Raw genomic sequence first — 15,004 nt, 5'->3', positions numbered from 1 at the left:
TCTTGCCCTTGCTGCTCTAACCTGCTAGACTTCACTTTCCAATCAACACTGACCAGCAACTCTATGTCTTTGCAATTATCTTTACTCAATTGTAATACTGTAACATCTGATTCGATCTTCTCCCTCTCAAACTGCAGGGTGAGTTCTATCATATTATGGTCACTGTCCCCTAGAGGTCCCTTCACTTCCAGCTCCCTAATCACATTCCTGTTCCCTAGTGGGCTATATCACAAGCTGCTCCAAATAAAATCTCAGATTTTCATGAATTATTTTTGTTGCGATCTACTACCAACTTGATTTTCCCAGTCCACCTGCATATTGAAGTTCCCCATGCTTATTTTGATAGTGCCTTTCTTACGTGCCTTTTCTACCTCCTGATTCATTTTCTAAAACATTTCAATAACATTTTTATTGGCAGGATAAAGATGTTGTTAAATTAATTGTGCAGGACACCTATCTAAAATCAACATCTTTTAATAAGTATGAATGTTCCAGCAAGATGTCCTGAGGCAGTGTCTTTGGGGAGATTGCATTAAAAGCCGTAGCTGAGAAATTAGTTCAAATTTTTTTTTGACAAGATATAATTACACAAGGAAATAAAATTTAAATCTTGATCTGATTGTATATCACAAATATTAAAAAAAAGAATAATTTGGAATAAAACATGACTTGGAGATGCCAGTGTTGGATTGGGGTGTACAAAGTTAAAAATCACACAACACCAGGTTATAGTCCAACAGGTTTAATTGGAAGCATTAGCTTTCGGAGCGCCGCTCCTTCATCAGGTGATTGTGGAGGACACAATTGTAAGGCACAGAATTTATAGCAAAAATTTACAGTGTGATGTAACTAAAATTATACATTGAAAAATACCTTGATTGTTTGGTGAGTCTTTCATCTGTTAGAATACCATGATAGTTTCACTTCTTTTTTTAAAAGAAAGTTACATTCTCAGATTAACTGTAACAGTTGGTGTCAGTCAGATAATATGTTGAAGGTGTTAGCCCCCTGTGTTCCCTGTCTGTGCCATAATATTTAGACTGATTCTATTCTAAAAAAGTGAGTTAACAGAGTCTTACATGGATTCATGTAGTTTTTGAGCAAAGTACAATGTAACTCTGCAAGTACAAGTTCACCCCACAAACGTATATGTATATGTGTGCATGTGGGTTTGTGTATATAAATACAATACCTACTTTGATGCCCAAACTTATTGTATACCAAATCCCATTCACTCATCATCCCTGTGTGTTCAACTCAAACAACAGATTCAACTCTATCTTTATCAGAAACATCCTTACGGTCTTCAGTTCTCTGTGCTTTGCATTCTTCCAGTTCTAGTCTCTTTCTATCCCTGTTTCATGGTTGATATCTTGCATGTGGCTCTCCAAGTCTGAAGTTTTGGAATTACTCCATAAATGTATTCACTTCTTTACTCCTTTTTAAGATCTGCCTTCTCCAACAACCCTCTTAATATCTGCTTTGGATCAGTGCCACTTTCTGCCTGACTGCATCCTGTGCACCTTGAGATATTTTCCGACAGTAAAAGCTCTATGTTGTTGCCATTGTTATTTTTGAATTATTAAAATAGTGCAGTTTTGTTTTTGTTTGCATTCCCAACTTTTGCTGTTTTTCCTCTTTGCTTTGGTCATCAACCAACTTTGCAATAAGCAACAAATTCTAAATCTACATTACATACACATAAATATACCAGAGAAATTCAATTCCCTAACTTTGGGTTAAACAGGCACTTACATGTAAATCTATTGTACATATTGAAAGACTGCAGGAATACAACAAATTCCACCTGTGATGGGACTGAACTTTACACAAGTCTGTTTGCAAATATCTGCAAATGTGACCTACAGTCTGATGCATCTGCCTCTATCCACTGTTGTTTGGTTTTGACCCTCTTTGCTATTATTACTTTAACAAGCACTCTAGTGGTATCAATGCTGTGGAATCTCACATAATGGTTACAACCAGAAGGCAGATCTATTATTCAGCAGTTTTACTTACAAATTTTCAAATTAATCATTTGCAATTCTGCCTTGTTTTTGTACTTTTCAATTATTTACCAACCAATTCTATCAAGCTGAATGAACTGCCAAATGTAAAACGTACTGAAACTCTATTGTGGTGTGATATAATATTGTGGCATGAGTTGAAATGTTCTGCTCATTTCTCAGTGAATCCTGGCTATTTATTGTTAGTGTTTCATGCTTCTACAATGGCTGTGAAAAGACCCTGAGTTAGCACCTTGTATCAAAATTCCCTGTGCTTTGACATGATGAAATGCTGCTCCAGTGAAACCATAAATGGAGTGTATTTGTCAGTGCCCACCAGTCGCATTGCTTTTGACAAATAAACCATGGCCTGTCATTCAAGTCAAATTGGATCTGGATCTACCCTAATATTGTATCCTCTTATCCAGTATAGTCCCATAAGTCAAAACTTCATTCTAATCTTGCACGAATGAGGCCCACCATTCAGCCTGAATCTTCCATGCGGTCTCTTCTCCACTTCGACCTACAAAATTATCCTGAAGATTGCTGTTCTGCTTTTCTATGTACTTTGCTAGTATTTTAATTTTATAGGTTTGTTGCAACTGCAGGTTGAGAATTAATTTTACCTTTGCTGAAGTTTCAAAGCAGCTGACAAATCCATGATCCTTGCAGAACTGTTCCATCTTTCCAGGATTGGCAGCTAAGAACTCACTCCCTTGATCACATTTGTTTGCCAATAGGACAACTGAGACAGGTTTGCCATTAGGTAGAGTTAATTTTGAGTCTAAGTCATCCTTCCATTTGGACACTGCTTCGAATGTTGTGGCTCGCGTAACATCAAAGACAATAAATGCTCCAAAGGCCTCTCTGTAGTATACTCTTGTCATGTTCCCAAATCGTTCTTGACCTAGGGAAATAAGAGACACCAAGATTTATATGAAAAGAAAAGAAACCTGTGACACATCTATAGATCTGCCCTCTTGTTAAAATCAGAACACGTGTAAAAATATCCTTAATTTGCATTAATAACATAGTTCCCATTCTTTTTATGTATATTCTGAGCATTGCAATATGGATAACAGATAACACTTTATATAATATCATTGAGAAAATGTTTACAATCCATATAGAGCAAAACACACATTTGACAAAGAGAGTGTCAGATTAAAATAAATGGGCCAAGTGTAAAGATATTTTAAATAAAGGCAAAACACTGTGGATGCTGGAAATCTGAAATCAACATACAGAATGTGGAGAAACTCAGCAGATCTAGCAGCATCTGTTCTCAAGAAGTCATACACCTCTGCTGTGTCTAGCTAATTACCCCCAACCGCCCTACTCTTGCCATTTCAATACACTATCTTGCTCTCAGGCTAATGTGGCAGGGGGATGGGAACCAAATGAGGAAGTTAGTGGACAGTAGTAACTAAAGCCTGTAAGGAACTAGATAATGCAGTCAATGTGACTAAGGGGAATAGTAGGCAGGGAACAGATGATGAACACAAAGGAACAGGTGGTCTGAGGTGCATTTGTTTTAATGCAAGAAGTGTAGTAGGTAAGGCAGATGAACTTAGGGCTTGGATTACTTGCTGGGAGTATGATGCTATTGCTAGTATTGAGACTTGGTTGAGGGAAGGGCAAGATTGGCTACAAAATATTCAGGTTATAGATCCTTCAGGTGGAATAGAGAGGGAGGTAAAAGGGATGGAGTTGCATTACTGCTCAGGGAGGATATCACAGCTATGGCACTATGGAGGACTTGAGCAGTGAGGCAATATGGGCAGAGCTCAGAAATAGGAAGGATGTGGTAACAATTTTGGCGCTGTAACACAGGCCTTTCAGCAGCAAACATGAGATCAAAGTACAAATACGTAAACAGATTGTGGAAAGATGTTGGAGCAGCCAAGGTAGTGGTGATAGGAGATTTTAATTCCCAACATTGACCGGGATTAGAGTCAGAGATGTACAGCATGAAAACAGACCCTTCGATCACCCGTCCATGCTGGCCAGATATCCCAACCCAATCTAGCCCCACATGCCAGCACCGGCCCATAAGCCTCCAAACCCTTCTTATTCATATACCCATCCAAATGCCTTCTAAATGTTGCAATTGTACCAGCCTCTACCACCTCCTCTGGCAGCTGCCACTTAGGTCTCTTTTAAATCTTTCCACCTCTCACCCTAAACCTATGCCCTCTAGTTCTGGACTCCCCCACCCCAGGGAAAAGACTTTGTCTATTTATCTTATCCCTGCCCCTCATAATTTTGTAAACCTAGAGGTTTAGGTGGAGGAGAATTCGAAAGGGCCATCCAGGAGGGTTTTCTAGAGCAGTATGTAAATAATCCAAATTGGGAAGGGGCCATATTGGACCTGGTGTTGGAATGAGCCTGGCAAGGTAGTTGAAGTTTCAGTAGGGGATTACTTTGGGAATAGTGGTCACAATTCTGTAAGTTTTAGAATACTCATTGACAAAGATGAGAGTAGTCCTAAAGGAAGAGTATTAAATTGAGGAAGGCCAACTGTACCAAAATTTGTCAGGAGCTGGGGAATGTAGATTGGGAGCAGCTGTTTGAAGGTAAATCCACATTTGATACATGGGAGGCTTTTAAAGGGAGGTTAATTTGAGTACAGGACAGACATGCCCCTGTGAAAATGAGGGATAGAAATGGCAAGCTTAGGGAACCATGGATGGCAGGTGAAATTGTGAGACTAGCTAAGAGGAATAGGAAGCATATATAAGGTCTAGGTGATTGAAAACAGACGAAGCTTCGGGAAAGTAGAACCAATCTGAAAAGGGGAATTAAGAGGGCTAAAAGGGATCATGAAATATCTTTAACAAACAGAGTTAAGGAAAACCCAAAGCCTTTTATTTGCATATAAGGAGCAAGAGGGTAACTAGAGAAAGGATAAAGGAGGGAAGTTATGCATGGACTTAGAGAAAATGGGTGATATTCTTAATAAGTACTTTGCATCAGTATTCACCGATGAGAGGCACATGAAGGATATTGAGGTTTGGGCTAAAAGTTTGATTTCTCTAGGTCAAGTCAGCATGAAGGAGGAAATGTTGCGCATTCTAAAAGGAATTAAAGTGGACAAGTCTCCCGGTCCAGATGGGATCTATTTCAGGTTATTGAGGGAAGCAATAGAGGAAATAACGGGAGCCTTAACAGATATCTTTGCAATGTCTTTGATCATGGTTGAGATCTTGGAGGACTGGAAAATTGCAATGTCGTCCCCTTGTTTAAGGATAGCAAGGATAATCAAGGTAATTATAGACTGGTGAGCTGATGTCAGTGGTAGGGATGCTGCTGGAGAAGATACTGAAGGATAGAATCTATTTACATTTGGAAGAAAATGGGTTTATCAGTGATAGGCGGCATGGTTTTGCCAGGGAAGGTAGTTTCTTACCAACTTAATACAATTTTTTGGGGAAATGACAAGTTGATTGATGAGGGAAGGGCTGTATATATTATATACATGGACTTCAGAAAGGCATTTGATAAGGTTCCCCATGGTAAGTTAATGGCGAAAATGAAGTTGCATGGGGTCCAGGGGGTACTAGCTAGATAAATAGAGAGCTGGCTGGGCAACAGGAGACAAAGAGTAGTAGTGGAAGGGAGTTCCTCAAAATGAAGAATTGTGACCAATAGTGTTCCACAGGGATCCATGCTGGGACTACTGTTGTTTGTAATGTACATAAATGATCTGGAGGAAGGTATATGTGGTCTGATTAGCAAGTTTGCAGATGACACTAAGATTGATGGAGTAGCAGGTAGTGAAGGGGACTGTCTGAGAATGCAGCAGAATATAGATAGATTAGAGAGCTTGGTGGAGAAAGGGCAGGTGGAGTTCAATCTGGGCAAATGCGAGGGGCTGCATTTTGGTAGATGGAATTCAAGAGCGAACTATGCAGTAAATCGAAAATCCCTGAGGAAAATTGATGTGCAGAGAGATCTGGGTGTTCAAGTCCATTGTACCCAGAAGGTGGCAATGCAGGTTGATAGAGTGATCAAGAAGGCATACTGCATACTTTCCTTCATCGGACAGGATATTGAGTACAAGAGTCGGCAGGTCATGTAACAGTTATATTAGGCATTGGTTCAGCCACATTTGGAATACTACATACAGTTCTGGTCACCATATCACCAAAAGAATGTGAATTCTTTGGAGAGAGCAGATTCATCAGGATGTTGCCTAGTACAGAGGGTGCTTGTTATGAAGAAAGGTTGAGTAGATTAGGAGGTTGAGAGGAGAGGTCTACAAAATCATGAGAGGTATGGACAGGGTGGATAGCAAGATGCTTTTCCCCCCAAGAGTAGGAGACTCAATTACTAGAGATCACACATTCAAGGTGAGAGGGGAAAAATTTAAGGGAGACATGCGTGGAAAGTTCTTTACGCAGAGGATGGTGGGTGCCTGGGATGTGTTGCCGGCGGAGGTGGTAATGATAGCATCATTTAGGATGCATCTAGAGACAGATCCATGAATGGGCAGGGAGCAGAGGGATACAGATCCTTAGAAAATAGGCAACAGGTTTGGATAGAGGATCTATATTGGTGCAGGCATGGAGGGGTGAAGGGCTTGTTCCTGTGCTGTAATTTTCTTTGTACTTTGTTCTTGTTTTAACATTTCTGTTCCAGGTGTACTGCAGTGTTCCGATGAAGCTCAATGCAAGCTAGAGGGACAGCACCTTAGGAGAGCTGACATGTGTTCTGGCATTAACACTTATCATTAACAGCTTCTTTTCACATATATTTTCCTTTTACTGTCATTAGTACTTCTTCTGCTTTATAGCATTTTGCCAGTTTTCCCACTTATTCCTCTTCCCCCTTTTTCCCAAAAAACAGCATAAAAGGTATCACTTTTTCCAATCCCATTCAGTTCCAAAGAAAAGTCATATTAGACTCAAATCATAAACTTTTCTTTTCATCACAGATGTTGTCAGACCTGCTACGTTTCTCCATTACTCTCTGTTTGGTTTCATAGGAATCAATGTTAAAACAGGAGTTAGGTTCCGCAGGGCTTCCCTGAGAAAATCAAAAATCAAAATATTATTCCTTTGCTTGCTAAGTTGAAATATAGTCCTTTAAATGACTAAGCTCTATTGGTTAATAGAATAATTTACAAGTATCTGCATAAAGGAAAATTGCAACTTTTACTTTCAGCACCTCATAGAACACTACAGCATAGTACAGGCCCTTCGGCTCTCGATGTTGCAGCAACCTGTGGAACCAATCAGAAGCTTATCTAACTTGCACTATTCCATTTTCACCCCTATGTATATCCAATGACCACTTAAATGCCCGTAAAGTTGGCGAGTCTCCTACTGTTGCAGGCAGTGCGTTCCACACCCCTACTACTCTGAATAAAGAAACTACCTCTGACATCTGTCCTATATCGATCACCCAAGTTAAAGCTATGTCCCCTCATGCTTGCCATCACCATCCGAGGAAAAAGGCTCTCACAATCCACCCTATCTAACCCTCTGATTATTTTATATGTCTCAATTAAGTCACCTCTCAACCTTCTTCTCTCTAAACGAAAACAGTCTCAAGTTCCTCAGCCTTTCCTCATAATACCTTCCCTCCATACTAGGCAACATCCTAGCAAATCTCCTCTGAACCTTTCCAAAGCTTCCACATCCTTCCTATAATGCAGTGACCAGAACTATACACAGTACTCCAACTGCTACAGCTCCAGTGTTTGGTATAATTGCAGCATGACTTCGTGGCTCTGAAACTCAATCCCTTTGCCAATAAGAGTTAACACACCGTATGCCTTCTTAACAACCCCATCAACTTGGATAGCAACTTTCAGGAATTGATGTACATAGACACTGAGATCTCTCTGCTCATCTACACTACCAAGATTCTGCATTCCTGTTGCTCCTTCCAAAGTGAATCGCCTCACACTTTCCAGCATTAAACTCCATTTGGCACCTCTCAGCCCAGTTCTGCAGCTTATCCATGTCCCTCTGTAACCTGCAACCTCCTGTTGTCATCTTCCAAGAATGGTGCTGGGAGCAGGGTCTAGGGTGGGGGCTACTGCCTGGATAGCCTTTGCTCATGGGCCTACAGGCTGCTTGCTGGAACTGTCAGCAGTTTCTGGACAGGTGGCAATGCAAGGTGCTGCCTTTTGAGGGGGAGAGGGGTTGGCTCTCGGTGGTGGCTGTGGCAGCCTCCGGAGTCTGCAAGGCCCTTTGTCTTCTCCAGCTGCCTGGACATGGCTAGGTACAGTGTCTTTTCATTGTCTCTGCGGGGGTGTGGACCATGCTGCAGCTGGTGGAGCAACACAGGCAAGCTGCAGGATTCTGTCCTTGCTGGGAGGCGGAGACAGTAAAGGCCACTCTGGCCCAGAAGGACTTTGACAGCTCTCCCATGCTGTTCTGCCCCATGTGGGCCACAGTCTGGCAGTTTCCTCAGTTGGTTGAGGTGGGGCTAGGGTATTTGAGTCTGTTTATAGCTGGTTCTTAAGGGCAAGGATGCTGTCAGAAAGCGCCTGTGGTGTAACAAGTGTTGGCTGGCAGCTCCTGCAGCTGGTCTAGGGCCAAGTAGGTGAGGGCTGTGTGCTGCAGGCCTCAAGCAGCACTGCAGCACTGGGGGGATGTCCACAAGTCTGAGAGAAAGAGAAGTCACACCAAAATGACATCAATCAGCTCAGGTAATGTATTACCCTAAGCAAAGTTGTAACAAGTCTTGTAATAGTCAACAAGCTTTTCAGTCTGAACAACTCACTGGCATCAAGATGAAACAATGCTAAATGGGGCCATTTTAAACATAGAATATGCAAACATTCATTGACATTTTCCTGGTCATTTCTTGGAAAATTAGACATGATCTACACTTTACAAATCCATGCCGATCCTCTTTATGTAATTCAGAATTCTTACATGCTGAGTTAGAACATAGAGCATTGAACATAGAACTGTAAAGGCTGTTCGGTCCTTGATATTTTGCCCATGTTATCCTACTCTAAGATCAAACTAACCTACATACCCCACTTTTTTCTTTCATCCGTGTGCCTATCCAAGAGTAGCTTAAATGTTCCTACTGTATCTGATTCTACTACCACTGCTGACAGTTCCCCGGACCCATCACTCCTTGTGTAAAGAACCGACATCTGACATCTCCTCTAAACCTTCCTCCAACCACTTTAAAATTGTGCCCCCTCATGATAGCTATTTCTGCCCTGGGAAAAAGTCTCTGGCTATCCACTCTACCGATGCTCCTCATCATCTTGTACATCTCTATCAAGTCACCTCTCACCCTCCTTCGCTCCAATGAGAGAAGCCTTAGCTCCCCCCAACCTTTCTTCATTAGACATGCCCTCCAGTCCAGGCAGCATCCTGGCAAATCTCCTCTGCACCCTCTCTAAAACTTCCACATCTTTCCTATAATGAGGCAACCAGAACTGAATACAATATTCCAAGAGGCTCTATAGAGCTGCAGCATAACCTCGCGGCTCTTAAACCCAATCCTCCTGCGAATGAAAGCCAACACATCATACGCCTTCTTAACAACCCCATCAACCTGGGTGGCAATTTTGAGGGATCAATGAACATGAACCCCAAGATCCCTCTGTTCCTCCACACTGCCAAGAATCCCACTTTACCCTTTAGTCTGCATTCAAATTTGACCTTCCAAAATGAATCAATTCACACTTTTCCAGGTTGAACTCCATATGTTGCTTCTCAGCCCAGCTTTGTATCCTGTCAATGTCCCATCGCAGCCTACAGCAGTCCTCCGCACTATCCACAACTCCACCAACCCTTACGTCATCGGCAAACTTACCAACTCACCCTTCCACTTCCTCATCCAAGTCATTTTTTTAAAAAATCACAAAGAGCAGATATCCCGGAACAGATCCCTGCAGAACACTATTGCTCACCAAGATCCAGGCTGAATATTTTCCATCTACTACAACCCTCTGTCTTCCATAGGCCAGCCAATTCTGTATCTAGACAGACAAATTTCCCTATTTCCTATGTCTCCTTACTTGTGAATGAGCCTACCATGGGAACCTTATCAAACACTTTGCTAAAGTCCATATGCACTACATCCACTGCTCCACCTTCATCAATATGTTTTGTCACATTCTCAAAGAATTCAATAACGCTTGTGAGGCATGACCTGCCCCTCATAAAGCCATGGAGAAAGTATGGAATGCAGATGCTGGAGATCAGAGTCAAAAATCGTGCTGCTGGAAAAGCACAGCCAGTCAGGCAGCATCCGAGAGGCAGGAGAGTTGACGTTTCGAGTATAAGCTCTTCTAAAAAAGATCCTTTCCTCACAAAGCCATGCTGATTATCTCTAATTAAGTTATGTTTTTCTAATTAATCATAAATCCTGTCTCACAGAATCGTCTCTAATAATTTGCCCAGCACTGATATAAGACTGACTAGTCAAAATTCCCAGGGTTATCCCTATTCCGTTTCTTGAACAAGGGGGAATAACATTTGCCAACCTCCAATCATCTGGCACTGCTCCAGTGCACAGTGAGGATGCAAAGACCATTAGCAAAGGAGCAGAAATCTCTTCCCTTGCTTACCATAGTAAGCTTGGGTATATCCTGTCTAGCCCAGGGGACTTACCTATCATCACGTTTTTCAAAAATTTCAGCACATCCTCCTTCTTAACATCAACCTGTTTGAGCATATCAGCCTGTTTCATGCTGTCATCACAAATGACAAGGGCCCTCTCAGTAGTGAATACTGAAGCAGTGCGTTCATTAAGGACCTCCCCCGACTCCGGGCACAAGCTGCCCCCACTATCCCCGATCAGCCCTATCATCACTCTGGCCATCCTCTTGTTCCTCATATAAGTGTTGAAGGCTTTAGGGTTTTCCTTAATCCTACCCACCAAGGCTTTTTCATGCACCCACCCCCCCTCGAGCTCTCTTAAGTCCATTCTTCAGTTCCTTCCCAGTTACCTGGTAATCCTTTAGTGAGGGAGTTAGAAAGCCACAAAGGGATCAGTTCCATGTTTCACTTCTCTTTCAAGGCATACTGAGAACTCAGGGGTTAAACATTCCACTACCAAAGACAATCAATGCAGTATAAATTGTATGTCTGTCTGCTTATAGAATAGACAGAATATCTCAGGAAGGAGGAGGCTGACTGAATCTTAGAGAAGGAACCCATTGAAGCTACACATGTGGATTCCTCTGCAGCCTCAAGCAAAGGTATTTGTCCTCCCCAGACAAGACTGATAGCCTTGGCCACAACCCTGTTAAACTGCCTCCTGCTCCCATTATCTTGCTTCCCGTCCATATTAGCAATGAATCCCTCATTGAGAGTAGGCAAAACCCTTCTGTTTTAATCTCTTCCCATCAACATATGATCATGAAGGATGCAAGAATCAGTCATAGAGATGTACAGCATGGAAACAGACCCTTCGGTCCAACCCGTCCATGCGGACCAGATATCCCAACCCAATCTAGCCCCACGTGTCAGCACCGGCCCATATCCCTCCAAACCCTTCCTAATCATATACCCATCCAAATGCTTCTTAAATGTTGCAATTGTACCAGCCTCCACCACATCCTCTGGCAGCTCATTCCATACACGTACCACCCTCTGCGTGAAAAAGTTGTCCCTCAGGTCTCTTTTATATCTTTCCCCTCTCACCCTAAACCTAAGCCCTCTAGTTCTGGACTCCCCAACCCCAGGGAAAAGACTTTGTCTATTTATCCTATCCATGCCCCTCATAATTTTGTAAACCCCTATACGTACCTCTAATCAATTCACTCATTAACACAGGACATTGACATTCACTAGGCCTTGTAAAATTATAATTGCCCATCTTAAACAATGTAACGACAATCAACCATATGACTTACAGACCTTTTGTATTATTCCTATAAAACATGCTGCCTTTATGTGTAGAGCAGAAATTCGTGGAGAAGTGTCACCGCAAGTAGATACACAACTACTTTTGGGGACATTGAGAGTCTCTCACCAACTGTCCAATAATGAAGCTTCTACTGTTGTACAGAAACTTGTGTCATCTGGATTCTTGGGACAAAACATATATTAACATTTGGTGCAGTGACTCGGACCTCAACATAGGGAATGTCTCACTGGGCTAAGTAAGTGACATGAATGTCTGAATTGAACGGAACAGAGTGGTAAGGGCACCCTGGGGTATTTTACACCAGACTGCTCCTTGTGTTCAGCCAGACAATTTGTCTCTTACCCAGTGGAACTGGTACCTTGAAGAGGTCAAACGAACCACCCAGGCCCAGCTTGTAAGGGAGGTATGTTTTGTCAGATTACTCTAAATTACTGCGGGGTGATATTGGCTACTCTGTATTGTTCCCGTAGGAAAAAGGTCGGGACTGGGGACCCCGGTCAAGAAAGTGTTCACTACCTGACGGATTCAGTTTTGGGAGCTACCTGTTTCAGATATGGCCGGTGGAAATTAATATATAATATGGAAAGAGAGCAGGCTCGGGAAATTTCTCACCCTGAAGCATTGATATGGCTGGTGGAAATTGTTTATGGCAGAGCAAGGAGTCATAAGGTTAAAATGGGACAGCCCCTTGATGTAGTTGGGAAGGGGGATAATCTGTGAGAAAGTACCTGATTAGGAAAATGGTTACAGGGGTTGTAGGTCCCTCAGAGAGATTGGTTATTTTGGTAAATTGCTATATACAAATAAAAGGATATCCAGTTTAAAATTTTTGAGTGATTGTGATGGTATGTGTGGTGAAAGCTTTCATCTGAATGGTGAATTGATTCCAAAACTATGACTTAGCATTAAAACAATTGACCAGGGTGCCAGTGTTTAGTTCTGTCTGTGTGAGTTTTGCGTTGTTGTTTGTTCTTCGTTTCTTGTCTGTTTGCTTACAGAATGCTGGGCTGAACTCTAAAATGCCAGAGAAAGTAAGTCTTGTCTCACTGAGAATGGTGGTCAAGCATCGATCTGCCATCTCATGGAGGACACAGGAGTGCCCCGTTGCAAGAGTAAGGTGGGGTGAGATGAAATATAGAGGGTGGATGCGGAGACCCTTTGTAGGAAGGATTCATGTGATCTAACGCCTGGATGTATTTGGGAAGGTGGCTGGGGGCCATCAGTCCCCTAAAATTAAAGAGATCATAGACAGCAGCCCGAGGGGTCTTTCAGGAGGCCCTCCCACCATTGCGTCGCCCTATTCCCCCCAGTACCCCCAAAGTTATCATCAGTGCAGAGCAATCTGACCATTGGGTGGATGAGGTCGCTGCTTTGGTCCCTCTCCACGCAGAAGAAGGCTGTTACAATTCTCAGTGCTGGGCTATAAGTTACTCGTGTCAGTACACAACAGGGTCCTAGTATCCAGACAGAAAGTGCTGGTGATTTGTGAAGCTTACTGCTCATTTCTTAAAACAATCTAAACCTAACATTGAGGAGAATCATCTCAGACTTTAACATTTGTTCATTAAGTGGAGGAATCACAGTGAACTTTATATATTTTAACTAAAAAATTGTAAAACAGAGTGCAAAGGTAAATTTGGATTTCCCAAACCAACAATATGGTTTCCAGAAAATGACACTGGTTGAATTAATTCTTTGTTTTGGACTCGTTTACCTCCACTTAATTTTATGATTACTGCGTCTCCTTTGTCAGTATGGAGTGCCAGTTGTATGTCAATTTCCCTTCCTCACTGAGAACTGAAGGGTCAGTTCAACATTATCTTGCAAAAGAAATCACGTAACAAAGGGTAAAATACTGTTGTAAATATTGGTGTCTTTGAATTAGTCATTATTTGTGCATACGAAGCATCTTGACAAGACTTTTACTAATGCTGCCACAGTCATTTCACAGCCTAGAACATTATAAATGAGTAATGGCTGATTAGAACTGCTTGAAAAAAAAAACAAATTGGGAACTTAAATTGAAAGACTAGAACCAGTTAATTATAATGGAGTTCAAAGTTGGAAACCGTGCACATTCTACATTATAGCACTGGATTTTGATTAAATAAATTTCCAGTTTATATTGAAGACTCTTAACAAAACTCCCACTCAATATGAAAAACTTGTGATTTGGTCAGCTGAGTGGGATATGCATGTAATTGAAAATTCCTACTACAATTTCATATATACAACACTAAGCAGATTTGAATCATTTCTGTGACTTTGAAATCTGTTTGTTCATTCTTATTACTTCACAGTGCGATTTCCCGTCACTTGTTCAGTTTCCATCTCTCATTATTGTAAAACAATTTGTACTATTCTGAACTTCATCATCACAGTTAATTAATTAATTGATTGGCAAGGCTTTATACCTTTCCACATTGACAGTGATCAGTGTCATTACCTCATGGTGACTTTAAAGCATGGCTGCACTGATTAATGTTCAATTGGCAACAGAAGTTATGGTAATATGAGGAAACATGTAGGTAGCAGAGCAAGTGAGCAACCATCAAGGTAAAGTGAGACTTTGAGTTCCTCATGCAAAGCACTGGCACTGAAACAAGGTTGAATAACCTTCTGTAGCCACTTTTATTTTTACTTGATAAGCTTGCCTAGGAGTAGGACAAATCTAATTGATGGGGTTCTTTACACTACTATTTCTGGACAGTATGGAGGCAATACCTCTCTTCAATGTTGAAATTGGATGTATTAATGAGATGTTAAAAAGAAAGAAAACAGGTGAAACAACATAAAAGGAGCTAAAGCTGAATAAGATAAACAAGAGGGGCTAAAACAACAAAGCTATAGGGAGAACCTAAGCATTTTTTGGGTTCGGGCAGCACGGTGGCTCAGTGGTTAGCACTGCTGCCTCACAGCACCAGGGACCAGGGTTCAATTCCCACCTCGGGCAACTGTCTGTGTAGAGTTTGCACATTCTCCCCGTGTCTGTGTGGGTTTCTTCCGGGTGCTCTGGTTTCCTCCCACAGTCCAAAGATTTGCAGGTTAGGTGAATTGGCCAAGTTAAATTGCCCATAGTGTTAGGTGTATTAGTTAGGAGTAAATGTTGGGGAATGGTTCTGGGTGGGTTGCACTTCGGAGGGTCA

The 15,004-nt window shown here is 41.8% G+C and overlaps 1 protein-coding gene across 1 annotated transcript in view; it reads right to left on the bottom strand.

Moving 5' to 3' along the window:
• The window catches only part of rab38a (RAB38a, member RAS oncogene family), a 71,573-nt gene that overhangs the window by 18,615 nt on the left and 37,954 nt on the right, over positions 1–15,004 (bottom strand). Inside the window, exon 2 of the mRNA XM_060826599.1 lies at positions 2,633–2,913. Within this exon, the coding sequence (XP_060682582.1) occupies positions 2,633–2,913 (281 nt within the window). The remainder of the gene's footprint in view (positions 1–2,632; positions 2,914–15,004) is intronic.

Source organism: Hemiscyllium ocellatum, chromosome 6, assembly GCF_020745735.1.
Source record: "Hemiscyllium ocellatum isolate sHemOce1 chromosome 6, sHemOce1.pat.X.cur, whole genome shotgun sequence".
NCBI classification, from domain to species: domain Eukaryota; kingdom Metazoa; phylum Chordata; class Chondrichthyes; order Orectolobiformes; family Hemiscylliidae; genus Hemiscyllium; species Hemiscyllium ocellatum.
Note: the sequence above shows the minus strand (reverse complement) of the source record. Positions and strands in the feature narration are given on the sequence as shown.